Source organism: Budorcas taxicolor, chromosome 3, assembly GCF_023091745.1.
Source record: "Budorcas taxicolor isolate Tak-1 chromosome 3, Takin1.1, whole genome shotgun sequence".
In the NCBI taxonomy this organism is placed as follows: Eukaryota; Metazoa; Chordata; class Mammalia; order Artiodactyla; family Bovidae; genus Budorcas; species Budorcas taxicolor.
Genome location: NC_068912.1, coordinates 32,512,217 through 32,532,231, shown reverse-complemented (window position 1 = coordinate 32,532,231; position 20,015 = coordinate 32,512,217). Strand labels below are relative to the sequence as shown.

At 44.5% G+C, this 20,015-nt stretch overlaps 1 protein-coding gene across 1 annotated transcript; it reads left to right on the top strand.

The window, feature by feature from the left end:
• The first annotated feature begins 629 nt into the window (after window positions 1–629).
• On the top strand, window positions 630–14,805 carry CHI3L2 (chitinase 3 like 2). Its single transcript, XM_052637735.1, has 10 exons — window positions 630–699; window positions 3,238–3,267; window positions 3,773–3,974; window positions 4,264–4,320; window positions 8,387–8,537; window positions 9,058–9,182; window positions 9,628–9,757; window positions 11,023–11,205; window positions 13,667–13,783; window positions 14,662–14,805. Exons 1-10 carry the CDS (start codon window positions 630–632, stop codon window positions 14,803–14,805), a joined length of 1,209 nt encoding a protein of 402 aa, XP_052493695.1.
• The last annotated feature ends 5,210 nt before the right edge of the window (window positions 14,806–20,015 follow it).

Below are 20,015 nucleotides of genomic sequence, written 5' to 3'. Positions count from 1 at the left end.
TTTCTTGTTTCACTTAATTTTTGTACTTAAGAACTGCACAGTCAAATTGAGGAGATAAACATATACATCAGTGCATTACAGTACAGTATGGAGACATGAGAAGAAATACATTGCACTGTGAGCAGAAGGGCCAGCTTCCCTGGGCTCAGGGAGGAGCAAGAAGGGCTCCACAGAGAAGGCATCACTGAGTGGTATCATGTGAAGAAGAGCTGCTAGGGTAGAACCAACTGGGATGATGATCAAGCATAAGTAGGCCACTGGTGATGTGAGTGTGGAGGGAAGTGAGGGAAAGAGGAAGGAGACAGATCTTGGATGAAGGGGGAGCAAGATTTGGGAGCCCGAAAGCAGTACAAGGAGGCAAACCAAAGTACCATCTCCTTCCCTTCCCAGGGACCACATACCTTCAGGGTGAGACTGGAGGAAAAGGACCTCTCAGTGGTTGTCTCCACTGCAGCATATTTTTTGAGACAATTGGCATTGCTCAAACCCGAGTCTCATTGCCAGGAAGTTTCACAAGGGAAACTTTCACAGATTTGCCAGGGGAAGTCCCTGGAATCTCCTGGACTTCTTCTTGCTTCCTTCCCATAAGAGAGGCTGTCGAAAACTCAGAGGCATAAAAGGCCCAGAGTATGGGCATCCCAGAGAAACTGACCAGGGATATGGGAGTGATCACCATGGATCAGAAGTCTTTCTGGAAAGGTGAGATCTGGGCTGATAATTCAGCAGGAGGCTAATGAGGAGAGAAGGTATAACCTAGATAACTTAGACCAATAGAAGAAGTGGTTGTCTTCTGGGACTCCAATCTCTCTGTTCACCTCCTTATCAATACCTATCAGGCCAAGACAACTGCATCAGGGACCATTGGATCTTTCCCAGATGGGCAAGGGAGCAGCCGTGGCCAAAGCCCTTCAGCCCGTCAGGGTTGTTGTCAGTCTGTATGCATTTGCACAGAGGTGCCTCTTGTCCAGATGGTGATGTACGAGCACTGTCTTGTCCCATGATTCATGGACTATACTTTCTGCACATTTAAAAAATTCGGAGACTTCATATTTCTTGTCTGCAGAATGATTCATTGGTAGATGGTTTCGAAAACCGTCTTTCAGCTCTAAAGTTCTGATCCAAAACTCTGACTTTTGTGGTGGCTGGGAAATTGGATAAAGGTGGGGATGAGACTAAATACACAGGGCTATGGGTGAAGAAAAGAAGTGTGACGGGAGGAGAAAGAGTGTGCCTTACGGAGGAAAAGCAACCATTTCATCATGCTCCTGAGTCATGCCTACCCACTTGGAAATGGCAAGAGCATGTGGAGTTTCCTGTTGAGGTTCTTGGCCTTGAGTCCTTGGGGGAGCAGCCCACAGAGGGCCTGCATTTTGAAAAGGGCCTGGAGGCCAACCTGACAGCAGATGAGGCAATGAGCATTCTCCTACCTGCTTAGTCGGTGTGAGGACCAGATCCCTACCTGCTCTGCCTAAAAGTCATGTGAATCAGCAGGCCAGAACCCTAGAGTTCACTTCCCCAGCCCCAAGCTCTGTGAGGAAGGCACCCACTTCAGCAGCTGTCACCCAAAGGTTCATCTCATTTTTTTCAAGGTTTATTTACTTATTTTTGGCTGTGCTAGGTCTTCATTGCTGTGCATGGGCTTTCTCTAGCTGCGGTAACCAGGGGTTGCTCTGTAGCTGTGGTGCACAGGCTTCTCATCATGGTGGTTTCTCCTGTTGCAGAGCTTTCGCATGCAGACCCAGGGGTTGTGGCACATGGGCTTTGTTGCTCAGTGGCATGTGGATCTTACCAGCCCAGGGATTGAACCCTTGTCCCCTGCATTGGCAGGCGGTTTCTTAACCACTGGACCACCAGGGAAGCCCTGTCTATGAATTTTTTATGTTCTTTAAGACCTACCCCCAGACTATAATATGCCAAGCAGCACTCGGGATAAGTGAAAGTGAAAGTGAAGTCGCTCAGTCGTGTCCGACTCTTTGCGACCCCATGGGCTGTACCCTACCAGGCTCCTCTGTCCATGGGATTTTATATGCCAAATGTCAAATGTCACTGCCAAATATCTCTTCCATTGCTGTTCCTGCCGTTATTCATTTCATTTTTAACTGCCTTTTCCTCCATTTTCAAACCCTTCAAATGTCCTAGTGTGGGTAATTCTAGATAATGTCCCCAGGGAAGGGGGTCATAGTTCAAGGACTCTTGCCTTTTGGGTGATGTTTCCAGGACCAGAGTTCTGTCCTTTCCCTTCCTTTAGCAGAATAAATGAAGACTATGCTGCAAGGAAGTCCAACCAGTCCATTCTAAAGGAGACCAGCCCTGGGTGTTCTTTGGAAGGAATGATGCTAAAGCTGAAACTCCAGTACTTTGGCCCCCTCATGTGAAGAGTTGACTCATTGGAAAAGACTCTGATGCTGGGAGGGATTGGGGGCAGGAGGAAAAGGGAACGACAGAGGATGAGATGGCTGGATGGCATCACCGACTCGATGGACGTGAGTTTGAGTGAACTCTGGGAGTTGGTGATGGACAGGAAGGCCTGGCGTGCTGCAATTCATGGGGTCGCAGAGTCGGACATGACTGAGCGACTGAACTGAACTGAATTGATGATGGTCTTACCAGTCCTTCCAGGGGAGGTGTCCTGTGGAGAAGAGGCTTGACAAGACCTTAAACAGGAAGGCTTAGAGCACTACCAGAGCCAACTCACACTCCTCAATTCACCTTCAGAGTTAGCTGTCTGTACACGGGGCGACTATTCATCTCAGTTCACCCAGGAGAGTTCTGGTCCACACTGTTACCCACAGGGAAATGATTGATAACGCTCCTTTTCACTCTCCAAAGAGTCCGATTGGACAATAAACTATTTGGTCACCTTAACTATATTCAGTTCCAGACCAGGCTGTGAGCCCCTTGAGTACAGGGACAGCACTGACTTCATCCTTGTTTCTCCAGGATCCAGGGCAACACTTGGCACAGAGCAGGTGGTTAGATAAATTTTTGTTGGATGAATGAATGAGCGAATGAATTCCCAGCTTGGAAAATTTTTCTCTGTAGGGCTGTAGACTCTGCAAGACACCCAAGGGCTGGGTACCTCAAAGCCTATAGAGGGACCTCAGCAACTGTGGTTGGATCGCTCAGAGGAAGCACAACTATATGTTTCACGTAGGCACACCCACACACTCACTACCACAGTCTGAGGTGAGAACCATGTTGGGCTCAACAAATTTCCTTCCTGTCCACCTCTTACAGGTTTCATGGTCTTGCTGCTTCTTCAGGAAGGTAAGTAACCTGTGAGTTTACATCTTCCTGGGTCCCTTGGGCTGTGTCCTTTCTGATGCTGGGCTTATGTCTCTTCTTATGACTCTCCCAGGTTCTGACATTAACATGTCGATGACTCCGAGTTTTCATTCTGTGTATCTCTTTGTGTATCCGTGGCTCTGTTCTGCCCTTTGAGCCTCTCTCTCTGTCTCTTGCTGACCTCAGTATTGTGTATCATCTCTCTATCCACTTATATCACTGTGTCATCCATCTATCCATCCACACTAAATCTCAGTGCTCTGGGAATGTTTGCCACATGGATGATATATACGTCTCTCAATGTGTCTCTTAACTGGAGTCTGGATGCTCAAGAGACTCCAGCACAGCGGGCCCAGGCTGAATGACCTTCAGAGGCTCTGACTGAATAAGTAAAGGAGGCAATGGCTTTGGGGGAGAATCTTGTGGCAGTCTGGGCTCTGAGATCATCGCACTGGGTTCCCCATTGTCCCTCTTCCCTCTACTCCAGGATCTGCCTACAAACTGGTTTGCTACTTTACCAACTGGTCACGAGACAGGCAGGAGCCAGGGAAGTTCACCCTTGAGAGCGCTGATCCCTTCCTATGTTCTCACCTCATTTACTCATTCGCCAGCATCAGTAACAACAAGGTCATCATCAAGGACAAGAATGAGGCGAAGCTTTACCAGACCATCAACAGTCTCAAAACCAAGTCAGTAGGGGAGGAGTGGGGAGCACCCAGGGTGGGTTTTGGGGAGAGAAGATAGCTCTAAACTGGGCCTAAGGCCTCCTGTCTCCATTCACTCATTTGTGCATTTATTCATGTGTATTTCCTTGGGTATAACCCCGATCCTTCCTGTTCTTCCCTCTTCCTCATCCTTTTACTAAACTTAGCTGCTAAGCAGCCAGGGCCCATTTATCCGTAATCTAGCCCTAACTCTTTAGGCAAAGTTTTCCCTGGCAGCCAGCAAAGAAATAATCAGCTTATTCTTCTACTCCAGGAACCCCAAACTGAAAATTCTCTTGTCTATTGGAGGGTATCTGTTTGGTTCCAAAGGGTAAGATCACAGTCTCTTTATTTTTTGTTCATTCTGCCATGTAATTTCTTCTCTGTCTTCCTTTTTGGGGGGTGATGTCCTGGGTCTCTGTTGCTCCGCACAGGCTGTCTCTAATTGTGGTGAACGGGGGCTGCTCTTTGCTGTGGTGCTTAGGCTTCTCGTTGTGGTGGCTTCTGTGTTTGTGGAGCATGGCCTAGAGCACACAGGCTTCAGTAGTTGCGGCATGCAGACTCGGTCGTTGTGGTGCACAGGCTTAGTTGCCCCACGGCATGTGGCATCTTAGTTCCTTAGACCAAGGATCAAACCAGCATCCTTTGCCTTGGCAAGCAGATTCTTAACCACTGGAGCACCAGAAAAGTCATGGTATGGGTAATTTCTCTTTGCCACTGCTTTTCCTACCCTTGAAAAGAAACATTGAACTGGGCTTTAGAAAGGTCCCTGCTTGGCTTAGATGGCAAAACTGATCTGAGTTTTGTCACAGGTTGAGGCATACCCCTGTGTTTTCTGACATCTTGGAAGGAACTCTTCAGGAACTTAAGAAACTGAGCTGGGAGTGGCATTCAGTAAACTCTATTATTCACATGAAGGTTGTTCACCTGATGGACTATGAGGAGATGGCTTTAGTTGGGAAATTTAATTTTTTAAGGGTTTAAGGGATTTGAGGGCTTGCCTTTCACCTTGAGTAGGGGTCAGGTGAATGCTTTCCTAAAACCACGTCCTTGACCAGCAGCAGTCAGGGAACTGTAGTTTCCTGGGCCATGGTTGTGTAGCTGGATGGCCTGAAAGTGCTGAGCATAGGGACAATTGGGTAGGTCTTGCTTAAAGCAGAATAGCTATTACTTTGAAACATATATTACAAATTATAATTCTATTCACAGGAAAATGATACTCCATTTGCATCAAGAGCTAAATAAACACAAGTCTGTAAAGAAGAAAGGCATCTTTTTTGCAGTCTTCAAATACAGTTAATCTAACTTTGAATTTCTTCTGCTTTAATTTTTTTTTAAGTGCCAGCATTTTAAAAAAGCTGAGAGATCTTAATCTTAGCCAGCAGAGGTTTTCAGCTTTCACAAGAAATCTGATAAGACATCTTTTTTGTGCAGCTGGTTAGTATTCTGTATAGCTGCAGTAAGCAGGGGAAAGAAGTAACATTAGAAGACCTATATAGATGAGTTACCTAGGGGAAGTGAACAAAATACCTCTCTGAGCTCAATTTACCCATCTGTAAAATGTACATCACAACATCTATTTCATAAGGTGCAGGCAAAGATTTTGAATGAGGTAACATATGTCATGTACCTGCCTTAGTTATCATTCAATTAACTAATGCCAACTTTTCCTTCCTTTCTCTTCTTCTTTTATTCTGAATACATTCACCTATGAAATAATAGGATGACCTAATTAATTTTTAAAGTCTTTACCAGTTCAAAACTTATAAAATACTTAGCAACACAATTTCTACACACAGACAGAAAAAAGATCAACCTATCTAACTTATTTGATTCTACATTAACTTCATCACAATCTCCTGTCAGTTTTTAATGGGTTTTCATGGTAACTATCCCTCTGATTCCCAAATTCTCTCTCATTCATAATACTTGCTTATCCTTGATTCAATTAAAAATATATTCATTCATTCATTCTTACGTGCATGCATTCATTTTTCAATAAGTAATTTGCTAATATACTCCTTGTATATTAGTTTAGTGGTTGAAACTAGGACTCTGGAGATTAAAAAATTTGGTTTGAATTTCTCTTTAGCTATGTGCAAGCTGTGTGCAAGTTGTTTGACTTGAGGCAATTTCTTCTCTTTTTTTAAAGGCAATTTTATAATGTCACTATGCTTCATTTTCTAAAAAAATTCACAATGAAGAAAATAACAGAATCAACTTAAAGATGAAGTTGTGAGGGAAGGCAACACAAACAAACTGTTTAGGCAGTGCTGATGTGCAATAAGGGCCCAGTGGTTGCAATAATTATTGTTATTCATTAACTTTGTCACTATTATTAGATAAATGACAGTCTTTTTGTGCCAGGTGCCATGCAGCAGTGCTTAAAAATGTGTACCACACAGATTTGCTTCTCTGTTGAATGGTTGTCTTTCCTAAAACTGGAGGCTTCTGCCCACAGCAGCAGAGCACCTTTGATCAGAGCATCAGATGCCACTGCTCTCTAAAAGGGGTATCCCTTGCTTTTCGTCTAAGCACTGTGAACACATTTGAAATACAAGAGAAAAGTTACAAAGCTACTTCTACCCTTGGTTTTCAGCTAATAGACCTGGTTTCGCTATTTCCTCCACTGTGCTGCTGAGATATATACAGGAACAAAATCCTCATTAAAAAAAAAAAACTTTATGGAAGTATAGTTACAATATTATATTAGCTTCAAGCATACAACATAGTGAGTCAATATTTTTACAGGTTATACTCCATTTAAATAATGGCTATATTTTCTTGTACTGTATAATAATATCTTTATTTATTTTATACATAGTAGTTAATGTCTCTTAACCTCATACCTTTATCTAACCTCTCTACCATTTCCTTTCCCCACCGGTGACCACTATTTTGTTCTCTACATCTGTGAGTCTCTTTCTCTTTTGCTGCATACATTTGTTTCTTTCATTTTTTAGATCCCACGTATAAGCTGTAACATAGAGGCAAATCCTCAATTTAATATTGATTGAAACAAATGAATTCAAGACTCTGAATCTTTCTGGGATGGTAGGTATTGCGAGAGGTGGGAGGTGATACAAGTCAAAGGATATATCCTCTGGAAAATACTGATATCTTGTCTACAGATTTCTATTTTAAATCTTGTTGTGGAGTACAGGCCCTCCACATGGGCAGCTCAGAGTCAACTTCCTGGCTTAAGAATTCTGGTTCAGATGAAAGCCCTGGAGGGTTGCTGCGGCTCAGGGTCCTCCTGGTTTTTCACGAGAAGGGACTGCAGAGACCTGGGTTGCTTATTCAGGACTGGGTTGCTTGTGTGGGGAAAGAGAAGTTCCTATGAAGTCCAGCTCTCTTTTTAGGAAGCTTTCCAAAATGTGGTCACTTTGAAATAGGTGAGGCAGGATCAGTGTCTTCAGTCCCATTTTAAAGATGGGCCAGACTGAACCCAGAGAGTTATTTGGTGACAAAGAGGTCACTAGAAGGGACTCTGACCTGGGACTCAAATCTAGATCTCTTGACCCTCAGCCCATCACATTGCAAATTGCTTTTTCAAGGGTGTAAGATGTTAAAGAAAGTCAGAGGTGGATAGTAATTAAAGAGGGAAAAACAGATTTTATTCAGGAAGTATTATAATAGGGGGAAGGAGACCTCAGGATAGTACTGGACTCAATGCTGGATACGGCAGAGACAAAAGTGGATTTATAGCCAAGAAGCAGGTTGTTCGTGGGTGTCGGTGGATGGGAAATTCCTAAGAGGAAACATTAGGGTTAGGGAGATTCTTGCGAAACTGACTCAACAGAACTCTTGTTGAAGGCAGGCCAGGATGATAAGTCATCACCTGGGGGATGGTAGGGGATGAGGATGATACTGAGGGTGAGCTGATACCAAGGGTGAGGGATTCTCATTAAGCTGATTTAGGATTCTGCAAAGATAGGGACAGAAGCCCAAGGTCAAGGCCGAGTTGAGAAGAGAATTCAGAGGACTTGGACTAAAGTTTGGGCTTCCCCGGAGGCTGTGGTCAAGAATCCACCTGCCAATGCAGGAGACACTGGTTTGATCCCTAGATCAAGGGATCAAAGAAAATGGCAACCCACTCCAGTATTCTTGCCGGGAAATCCTATGGACGGAGGATCCTGGCAGGCTACAGTCCATGGAGTCGCAAACAGACACGGCTTAGGGATCAAACGACTAAAGTTTGGTCAAGGAGAGTCTCTGCCATAGGCAGCTCCATTATCCTGCAGAAAGGGCTGCAGAGAACCCAGTCCTCCTCTACGCAACTCCATTGATTTTCTGGCCTAGCAAGACTATCTCAGGATTTCTGTAAAAAAAAAAAAAAAATGTTGTGTTATGTCTACTTCTTCTTCCCAAGAAACACCTGTCTTGCTTCTACCCAGGTTCCATCCCATGGTTGAATCTTCTTCATCAACCTTGAAATTTGTCAACTCTGTAATCCTGTTTCTGAGGAATCATAACTTTGATGGACTGGACATAAGTTGGATCTACCCAAATGTAAAAGACAACACTCATTTCACTGTGCTGATTCATGTAAGGCAAACTCCACGTTACCCTTACATGAAACCCACAGCCATACCAGGAGAAAAAAAGGAAGAGACTGGCTCTTGTTGGAAGATAGTCCCTTCCTTTGAGAAGCCCCAACTCATGAAGGAAAAGCCCTTGGATCTAGTTTAGTGCAAGGACACCATCAAAGAACAGAGCGTCCTTATAGAACAAACAACACCGAAACGAAGCAACATCCATGTGAAAGAGTATAGGGCCACAGACTCTCCTGAGCACTGGAATAGTCTCATAAAGTTCTATCACATAGATCAGAGAATCTACTAGGAGGAAACCCAGATAGTTCTTCTTGAGTACAGTGAGACTGGTGGTCCTCCTGCGTAATGTGGACATTCCTGAGCTTGAGGCAGGAGGCATCCCCATGTGGGAATGGGGAGAAAAGTTTCGATCTTTCCACCTAATGTGGTTCTAGAAATTTCAAATTGGGTAAGAATCTTAGGTCTGTGCTCTGGGAGGGAGCACTGACTTGTGGGCTTTTTGTTTTTCACAGAAGTTAGCAGAAGCTTTTCAGCAGGACTTTGTAAAATCCACCAAAGAAAGGCTTCTCTTGACTGCAGGAGTTTCTGCAGGGAGGCAGATGATTGACAACAGCTATCAGATCAAGGAATTGGCAAAGTAAGAGCACTGGATCATCCCCTCCATCTCTCTGCTGCCAGCCTGGCCGATGCAAGTGATGCATGTCAATATGTCTGAGGGATGTAGGGAGAAGGGAAAGCATGAAGTCACTATCCTAACCACATCACCCAGCCAGGAACTTCTCCTTTATGGCTAATTTCAATCCTTCTAACAGCATCCAAAGCTCTACATGAATATGTGTACAGTTGACCCTCGAACAAAGCGAGGGCTAATCCATGTGTAATTTACAGTCAGCCCTTTGTATTCATGGTTCCTCCTCATCTGTGGATTCAGCCAACCCCAGACCATGTGATTCCATAGTATTTACTGTTCTGTAGTATAAAAGTGAACTGTGCAGCTCAAGTGTGCAGCATTCAAGGGTTGACCGTAGTTGCTTCTACCTCTGCTCATCACAGAATCTCTTCTTTTGCTTTTGGCAATCTAGAGACCTGGATTTCATCAACCTCCTGTCTTTTGACTTCCATGGGTCTTGGGAAAAGCCCCTTGTCACTGGCCACAACAGCCCCCTGAGAAAGGGACAGCTGGACAGAGGGACAAACTCCTACTACAATGTGGTGAGTCTTAGGGAGAAAGAGTGCTGGGTACACTGGCTGTGAGAGGAGCTGAGGCCAGTGCAGGTCATCTAGAGTTAATTCTGTCTCGAACTGAGGAAGAGATGTATTACCCAAGAGGGACTCAGATAACCCTGGAAGCTGGTGAGAACAGGGAAAATGCTTGGACCAGACACAGTAAAGTGTCACCTAGAAAATGTCAGAGGACTTTGCAACTGAAATGTCCTGAACTTTTCTTTGACTCGAGGTGTCAGTCACCCCAGTCTTCTCTTAATTCTCCATCCTCAATGCATTTCCTGAAACCCACATGGATGTACAGAACTTAGAACTCTCCTGTATGTGCCCACATTCCCTATTTAATTTGATCTTCAAAATAATCTGAGGTTGGCTGGTCAGGAAGCATTAGTTTCACTTCACAGATGATGAAATGGAAACCTGGCAAATTAATTGGCCCTTCAAGTTCTTGCTGATGTGAATATCCTGAAAAGTGGTAGAAAATGGAAAATCCAAGGGAAGAAAGTCATTAACAAAACAGTTTTGTTGTTGTCATGGTACATGTGGATATATTCCTAAAATTGGACAGGAAGACATGTCTGAGTTGTGTATTTCCAAGCCTTCGTATTTAAAATTACAAAACGGATCAGTCCAAGCTGGGTATACTGATTTCTAGTCTGGGGTTTTCTAGAACACCATATGATCAAGTCACATCAAACCAAGCCCCCTTCATTCTTTCCTCTCTCTCGATGATTTTTAAGGATAAGGAGACGTACCCTCCCCTTCTGTAACCCCTTATTCTGTTCTGGAAGCCAGTAAGGCTCAAACTAGCCTCTTAACCTCTTATCTTGCCTCTTGGACCTGATGTTGTTGTGAGGCCTCACAGGCTAGTGTCTGATGGCCACAACCCCCATCACCTTCATCAGTAATACAACCCGTCATAGCATAGACAAATTCCACAGGCTGTTGACTCACAGGGGAAAGATAGATGGTGACAACCTTGATTTCATGTTTTCTAGGTCACTTGCCTGATTTCTTTCTGGTTCATTGTTCAGTTTTCTTTCATGATTAGAAAAAGCTGACTTGGTCACTTAGTGCTGAAGAGCATTAAGATCATTAGAATAAACATCCTGGTTCCAATGGGATCCTCCATAGTTACTGATGTAGAGAAGGAATCATGGAGTCCCTTCTGTGAATTTGGGTTGGAGGCTCAGTAAGGCCTGATATCTTTCTTTCCCATACATGCTGTGCCTCAGTCTATCTTCTCTTTCTAGGAATATGCTGTGGGATACTGGATAAACAAGGGGATGCCTGCAGAGAAGGTGGTCATGGGCATCCCCACGTATGGACGTTCCTTTACACTGGCCTCTGCAGAAACTGCCGTGGGAGCCCCTGCCTCTGGTCCTGGAGCCGCTGGCCCCATCACCAAGTCTTCAGGCTTCCTTGCTTATTATGAGGTATCTGGAGCTTCCCTGTGCCCTCAGCTGCCCCCTGTGTCTAGATAGGCATTCCAGCTTCAATCTGACAATAACAGAGTAACACTTCCTGAGTGCTGGGAAAGAAAGTATGGAGTGCTATTGGAACATATAGGAGGAGCTCTGCACCCTGACTTGAGAGGGGGTCAGGGAATGCTTCCTGGAGGAAGTGACATTAGCTGAAATCTGGAGAGGAGGTGGCACTAGTGAGGAATGGGGATAGGTGAAACAGGTATGGGAGATTGAAAAAGGGAGACTGTTCCACGTTTTTGACTTGGGCAACTAAGTAGATGGTAATGCCATTTTTACTGAGTTGGGGAAGATACGAAGGAGCAGAGTGGGCATTGGTCCCAATCATATCAGTTTTGGACATTCTGAGTTTGAGGAGCAAGTGGGACATCCAAATGCCAGTGGGATGTACAAATAAAAGGTGAGTAGTTCAGTATGTGGGTTTGGACCACAAGAGGCCAGCCTGTGCTTCTAAAACTATCAGCATAAAGATGGTATGTGAAGCCAAAGTGCAATAAACAACCAAACCCAAGGACCTCTTGTACTTAAGGGTTAGGCAGAGGAAGAGGAGAACTTTAACGAAACTGACAAGATCTACAAGAAGGTAGGCAGAACCCAGAGTGTTCTGTGCCAAAGAAAAGAGTGAGAAGTGGGTGTTTCAAGAAGAGGAGCCAGAAACCAACACAATACTGTAAAGCAATTAACTTTCAATTAAAAATAAATCAATAAAAAGAAGCAAGGAGCAGTCAAATATGTCAGATTCTGTCCTGCAGTCAGACAGACTTAGCATCATAGAGATAACTATCAAAGGTGTTTAGCTGTTTAGACCATCATTCCTTTCTGTTCCTCAATCTGGAGAAAAAAATTTTTTTTAATGTATAGGAAGCTCTAAGAGTCAAACAGTAATTCAACCAACAGAAACTCCTGGGTTGCTCCCATATCGCAAAGACTGGGTCCTGTGAGAGCTAGAATTCATTCTTCATCCTTGTCTTAAAGGGCTTACAGTCTAGGTGGAAAGAATGTAGAATACAAATGACGCTAGTTAAATAAGAGTTTTAAAACTATCAGAGTTAATAACATTACGTAGGTACTGCAAAACGAGATATGATTAAGTGGCCAATGTGGAGGGCCACAAGTTCAGAAATGGGTGATGGGGAAGGCTCCATAGAAGAGGAGAGATGTATGCTGGATCTTGAAGGATAGGAAGGAGTTTGATCAGGTAAGGAAAGAATAACATCCTACATCTTGGTCTCCGCTTGGAGTCCTAGTATATTCCCTCATCACTGGCATGGTCATGCTATGAACTGCTACTGATGCTCTTGGCATCCGCTGAGATACTCTGAGTGTAATGCTCAGTTTTTCATCTCACCTCACTCAGGGGAATGACTGAAGAACCATCAGTTGAGTTGACAAGGGGAAAAGGGAATGAGTCACCATCAGAGTCCTCACTGAATCACTTAATATAAGGAATAAGAGAGGTCAGAGCTCAGACTCTGCTGGAAGGATTTCAGTGCAGACCACTGGATACACACTCCCCTATTGCATGGAAAATTTAACTTGATTGTTCAGTGTATCACCCTATGTCACTATAACTTTGACAAATTGGTATTTCCTTGAATATTCTACTTTCCATTTATCACCCTCATTGAGGCAATAGAGAAGGAAATGGCAACCCACTCCAGTATTCTTGCCTGGAGAAACCCATGGACAGAGGAGCGTAGTGGGTTATAGTCCATGGGGTCTCATCGAGGCAAACATGAGTGTAAACAATCTAAAAAGAGTGAGCAAAACAAAATGAGTTTTCTGTGTGGCTTTAAAATGCATTTTCAATGAAGATTTATCTTTTTTAGTAGCTCTTACTTCTGCTAACAAGAAGAGAAAAATAGCTGATGATAGAAGGGGAATCCCAGCACAGGCACATTGGGAGGGGGGAAGGGACAGAGGGAGAGTAGTGGGGTTGAAGTGGGGATAAGCTACAAGGTAGGGAATGATGGTGATGGGCATTGTGATGCTACATGTCTGTAAAGCACTTTATTGTTTTCAAAGTTGTCTTTTTTTCCCTAACATGTATTAGTTCAGTTGATCCTAACAATATTGTAAGGTAGGTATATAAGATACATAATTATAATTGTTTCCATTTTGCAAATGAAGACATGGGAAGATTTACTGATCAATACTGAGGCCTGATGTGGAATTCAGGTACTCTCTGCCCTCTAGCTGTTTGTGGTTCCTCCTAATGAGGCCTTAGCATCAACAGTTTCCAAAGGTTCACCTTGAACCATCCATTCTGCATGTTGTATCTGATCATTTCTCGCATTGATTCCTGGAGTAAAGATTCTGATATTGTCCCCAAGACCCTTACCTTCCCCTTTTATCTCAATAAATTTAAAGCAGAGCCCGTTAGTGAACCTCTTGCTTCTCCTTTCCTTACCAGATCTGTCGGTTCCTACAAGGAGCCAAGATCACAAGGCTCCAGGATCAGCAAGTTCCCTATGCAGTCAAGGGGAACCAGTGGGTGGGCTATGATGATGTGGAGAGCGTGGAGACCAAGGTATGTCTGGGTTCTGGGAGAGCAAGAGGCTCTGGGACAGTTGTTCCTAAGTGAGAGGCTCTTGCTTAAGAGGCTCTAGGACAGCAGAACACTCCGGTGCTTGGGGGATGGGGTGTGTGATCAAATGCCTCAGTACTCTGTGTGGAAGGAGAGAAGCCTCTGTGGTGCAAAGCTAGTCATGATTCTAAGTCATACCTGTGAGCACCTTATAGAACATGCAGGAGAGGTGGAAAAGGTGCAAGAAAGAATTAGGAATAAGGGGAGAAGCAAGGAGTGGAGAGAAGGGAGGCGGGAGAAGAAGGGGAAAAGAGCAAAGGAGACATTGGTGCCTATACAGAATGGTCACCCACCTGGCTGACAAGGACAGACCCTTCAGTCCTTCTCGTGGATTATGAGGCTCCAGATTTCTGAGTCTACCAGTTCTTTGGAGAAGAAAATGGCAACCCACTCCAGTATTCTCACCTAGAAAATCCCATGGACAGAGGAGCCTGGGGGGCTAGAGTCTACAGGGTTGTTCTTAGACCTTGCTAAGATGTTTGCTTTCCAGGTGCAAAGCAGGACAAACACATCAGTGTAATTGACAACCCAATTGTAATTGAAATCTTGCAAGTGATTTTCTAGTTTCTACTCCTCATTCTAGAGGCCTAGGTTTTGGACCTGGGATGTGATTATTCCATGAGAGGTGGTTAATAGCGGGTGGCTCTCTCTTCATTTTATAAGCCTTCCCAAGCAACCCTTTCCTTCAGGGAATCCCTGACTCCATAGGGTGCAAACCTACTGCTACATTCTAAGCTCAAACCCTCCTGTGAACCTGACGTGGGTCTTGGGCCTTTAAGAACCCCTTCTAACCTCAGTATACCCTTCTGTGCTCCCCTCAGGTTCAGTTTCTAAAGAATCTAAACCTGGGAGGGGCCATGATCTGGTCTATTGACATGGATGACTTCACTGGAAAATTCTGCAGCCAGGGCCCCTACCCACTTGTTCAAGCTGTCAAGAGGAGTCTTGGCTCTCTAGAAAGGTAACAGAATTTAGGACAGACTGAGAGTGGGCAGAGAGCTGGGCAGAGCGGGACACAGGAGACTGGGGGAGGTAGTCTTCACATATTTGGACTGATGAATTCTCAAATTCCTTTGGACCTTCTCTTCTCCTTTTTCTTATTGATTAGTCTGATTCTGTTCTTTTGGTGAGCTTCCAAAGACTTTTAATATATAACAATAGTAATTTGGCTACTATTTATTGAGCACAGTCTAAGCTAAGGGTTTTCTTTTCATGTAGAGTGGGCATAAATATTTACTCCACCACAATTCTTCACTACAAAATCATCAGCCTGTTTTAATTTTCTAAATCAGAATAAATCTGAGTTTATGCTCCCAATTGACTGCTGAGAGATCCAATCTCAATTGTTATTAATGGTCTATTCCTCTCTCCCCATCCACAGTTGTTTTTTTTTTTTTAATTGGAGGAAATTTGCTTTGAAATGTTGTGATGGTTTCTGCTGTACAACAATGCAAATCAGCCATGATTATACATACATCACCTCCCTCTTGGGTCTCCCTCCCCTTACCCCAGCCCACTCTTCTAGGCTGTCACAAAGTGCCTGGCTGGGCTCCCTGTGTTATACAGCAACTTCTCATCAGTTATCTATTTTACACATGATGGTGTATATACGTCTATGTTACTTTCTCTATTTGTTCTACTCTCTCCTTCCTCCACTGTGTCTGCAAGTCCATTTTCTAGATCTTGCTTTAGTGTGGACAGTCAGGACATCTCACGGTCATTATTGATGACCATGCCCATTATTGCCTTAACAGCAGGTGGTTTGGCTGCTGCTGCATCCCTGGGTCCTGGGTTCTGTAAGCAAATCCTATATCTTCTTGTGCAGGTGAGAGTGCTGCTGACCAACCAGGTGTGCTGACATCATCTCAGTGGAGGAGAGGGACACTGGAAATCACTGCAGACAGACAACTGGAGAGGACTGGCCATATTGTCCTGGAGAAGGGCCCAGAGCAGTACAAAATCTCCTAAACTATAAGACTGGGCAGCAGCCTTTCAACTCTGAACATCTATGTCTTAGTAACTTGACTGAGGCCTTATGTTACTGATTGGATTTGAAATACTTTCTTTTGTTTCCAGGCTTAACTCATAGCTAAGTAGGTAAGGTGACCTTGCTGCGTACTCCTGCTGCAGGAATTCATGTGTGGGATTCTTGGAGGTTAGACGAGGCCCTCAGGATGTCTCTTCTCCAAGTCTCCCCTTGACTTTCTCTCAGACCTCAGACTGGGTCTGGCTTTGTTCTCCTGCAGCTGCTGACTGGTTCCTTTGAGGCACAATAAAGAAAAAGCATTTTGTTCCAGCTAGTGTGGCCTCCTTTGTGCAAGCTTGGACCTTGAGGTATAAGGCTGTCCTCTCCCACCATTTGTGGGTACAAGTGTAGGCCTGCATATCATATGTCTAAATATTTAAGAGCCAAGGGTTAAAATATGATTTATACTCTTAACGAATATGATTTTGCAGTGACCCCAAAAGACCAGGTTTGAATTTAGAATTCCCAGACTCCTCGGAATTCTGTGCCAGAATGCAGCAGCTTGTGCCGTTGGTTCCCAGCCCACTGGTAGCCCCTTTCCCTTCCCATCTAAAGCCCTGACTCAGACAGCAAGGACCTCACATACACACTGGCAGATGTTGGTGAAAGGGGAAGTTGTTAGGGGAAACAATTACTGAAACTGCCCACCCTGTCAGGCACTATAGTAACCATTTTCATAAGTTATTTTACAACAGGAGGTCCTGGTAAGGAACATAGAACTAACAAGCCATCACCAACTGGAAGAATTCAGGAGAACTCAAAAGGAGACTCCATGTGTCCCACCACCTCCCAGAATCCTCACTGAAATCCATCTTGGCTGAGCAATGCATGTGCCACCAAGAAGCACCCTGATTCAGAGCGAGTGGCTGGAAACAACCCGGAAACTAACCCCATCACCATAAAATCCGAGACTGAGGGACATGTGATAGAGCAGCCCTGCTGGGTTCCCCTTACCTTCCTGCTCTCTGCCTGGGTGCCTTTTTCCAGTAAAGTCTCATACTTTGTCAGAACACGTGTCTCCTCGGATGATTCATTTCTGAGTGTCAGACAAGAGTATACTCTTGGGCTCTGGAAGGGGTCCCCCTTGCTGCAACACAGACATCTCAGCTTTTGCATCCAAAATTTGTCTTCACTCCACTCCAATGTGCGTGCACACACACACACATGCATACACAGATCCTCTGGCAAGTGTGTTCACACCAGCCTTGTGGTCCACATTCAGGATGAGTGAACAGGGAAAAGGGCTCCACAGGACCTGAAAGTGGGAACAGGCTGTTTGGCTACCTGTGCAGGAACCCTGGGTATCTGGATTAGGGTTTAAAAGAGCAGGGGTGTGGGCTTCAGGGCTAAGGATGTGCCCCTAGCCCTGCCATCTCCTCACCTCATGGTGAAGGCTGCAGCTGCAGGAGGACCAGAGTGGAAACACCAAAAGCAGAGAGTAGCAGACTGTGGCTGATGGGTCAGATCTAACTCGCTGCTTGCCTCTGTGAATAAGCTCTTATGGGAGCACCGCTGCACCTAATTTGTTTCCATATTGTCTATGGCTGCTTTCTCTCCACAATGGCAGGGCTGAGAAGCTGCAACAGATTCTGTGTCCATGCATGCTAAGTCACTTCAGTCATGTCTGACTCTTTGCAACCCTACGGACTGTAACCCACCAGTTTCCTCTGTCCATGGGTTTCTCCAGGGAAGAATACTGGAGTGGGTTGTCATGCCCTCCTCCAGGAGATTTTCCCAACCCAGGGATCAAACACACATCTCTTATGCTGCTGGCATTGGCAGGTGGGTTCTTTACCACTAGCGCCACATGGGAAGCCCTCAGAATGGCCTACAAAGCCTAAAATATTACTATGCAATTCTTCGTCTAAAGCATGTACCCAAAGCAGGGTCTAATGCTGCTTGAACTGTAAGGCTGTTTTTGAATTCAGACACCCTAATTCCAGGATAAATTGTGTTTCCCCTCATTCTCCCTTTCCTTATTGAAAAATGATTTTTACCCTAAACTTTCTTTTATCTGTCTATCTGTTTATTTTTGGCTGCGTAGCATATGGCATCTTAGTTCCTCAACCAGGGATCCAACACAGGCCCCCTGCAGAGGAAGTGTGGAGTCAACCACTGGACTGCCAGGGAAGTCCCTTACCCTAAACTTAAGCAACACTTTCATGTACCCATTTAATCCTCTTGGCTGATAAAGGTGGTGTATAAGTCCAGTTTGCAGATGAGCTGACTGGGGCCCAGGGAATGTAAGGTCATATATCTAAGTGGTGGCAGGACCAGAATTTCTGCAGACGAGGTGCTTAGAGAAGGCTATAGGATCTGAAGGAGGGGGGAGTGGAACTACTAGGGTGTCAACTATAAATTGGCACTTGACACGGGCACTTGCCACCTACCTCTAAAAGATTAAAGCATGTGCTGCTGCAGTTGCTGATTTTCAATACCCCCTGAAAGGAGCTCAAGATGGAGAGCAGAAATGAGGCACTCCGTGCTCTGAAAACAGGCAGAACAGGTCTTCAGATAGTTAGACATTTTGACGAGCCAATTTTATGAGCCCAATCCTTGTATCTGCTCATGTCTAAAAAAGCACTTAAATCCTTCATGGTGACAACTGCTCCTCGTGACTAGCAGAAACCTTCAGTAAAAAACATGTGCTTGATTGCATGTATTCCCCCTTCACCAAAATCACATGTATACTGTCCTTCCCCCTACTCCTTTGGAGCAGTTTTGAGAGGAGAATCTGAGTTCTTGCCCATGCAGCCGAAGAATGGAATCCGGGAACACGCAAACACTCACAGAAGCAAGCAAATAGAATCTATTAAAGAGGAGGAAAGTACAAAGCCCTCAGTAAAGACACTGAGAGGGGGTAAAAGTTCCCCAAGGTAGCTCTTAAACCAGTATTTATATCCTTCCTTAAATCACATTTCTAACCAATCAATTTGAAGGTCAAGATACTTAATATCTTTAAGGCTTCTCTTGATCCTTGGATTAAGTCACCACCCTTTTTCATGCCTTTTTGCCATTTTACCATGGACCAGATGTATGGCTTAAGATTAATGATCATCAGTTGTTTTACCCTCAAGCATATGGAACAGAATTTAATTACTGCCCTTCCCTGGATCTGAGTGCTGATGATTTATCAGACTAAACACACATTCCAGAAATTCAGGACAATGGAGCTGGGTGTTTACTGAAAATAGGACCGAGGTCTCAGAGTTCTACACTGACTGCCTAGTAATCTCTGCCTCAGTTTCTCGGAGCCATCTGAAGTGCTTTCTCCTAGGCTATAGTCCTCATTTTGCCCCAAATAAAACTTAACTTGAAACTCTCATATTGTGCATTTTTTTTAAGTTGAAAAGGAGATTTATTCCTTTACGACTGACAAAATGTCAGATGTACTTATGAAAGAACAGAGGTTGCAAGAGCTGCTGGAGACTAGGGGAACTTTGTCCGCAGGGCCCCCTAAATGCTGCCCAAGAGCTTCGATCTTTTTACTCTAAGTTAGACATTTCTTGGGGGCACTTCTCTGATTTTCTAACACTGGCTCAGGCCTTTGCTTCCTCTGATTATTGCATTCTCCAGAAACAGAGGAGTGAAATAATTGAGAGTCAGGCTGCCTGGGTGCCCATCCTGGCTTTGCTCTAACTCACTGACCATGTGACTTTGATCAAGTTCTTTACCCTCTCTGTGCCCCCGTTTTCTCTGTAAAATAGGAATAATAAGCATGCTTGCTGCCAGAGGTATGAGGGGGTAAGGAAGGCTGGTACTTGAGTTTGTTGTTACTTCAGTTATCATGGACAGCTGCCCAACATATTAACCTTGGCCTTTCATGGAGCCCGAGAGTCCATGGAAGGTCTGTGTCTTGAGGTCTAAGCCCTGAACTCTATGCATTCCTTTCTCATACTTGCTGTGAGGAGAGAACTATTTGCTTTGCAAATATCCAGGAGAAGGGTAAGGATATTAGGACCTTTTGTTCAGCTGAGATTGGAGAGAAACCCTGATTAACCTTCTCCTCCTCTCTCCCACCCCTAAAACAACTCCTTTAAGGAGATCTTTTAAGGCCAAGTGTTCTCTGCCAAAGAGAAACCATTGATGCTTTAAGGGCATCTGCCACCTGCCTCTGCAGACACTGAAGCCTGTGCTGCTGCAGCTGGT

Coding starts and splice junctions, on each gene's coding strand:
- CHI3L2 (XM_052637735.1), top strand. CDS start 630: ATGGGCATCCCAGAGAAACTGACCAGGGATATGGGAGTGATCACCATG. Junction 700..3,237: donor TCAGAAGTCTTTCTGGAAAG/GTGAGATCTGGG, acceptor CACCTCTTACAG/GTTTCATGGTCTTGCTGCTT. Junction 8,538..9,057: donor ATTTCACTGTGCTGATTCAT/GTAAGGCAAACT, acceptor TGTTTTTCACAG/AAGTTAGCAGAAGCTTTTCA.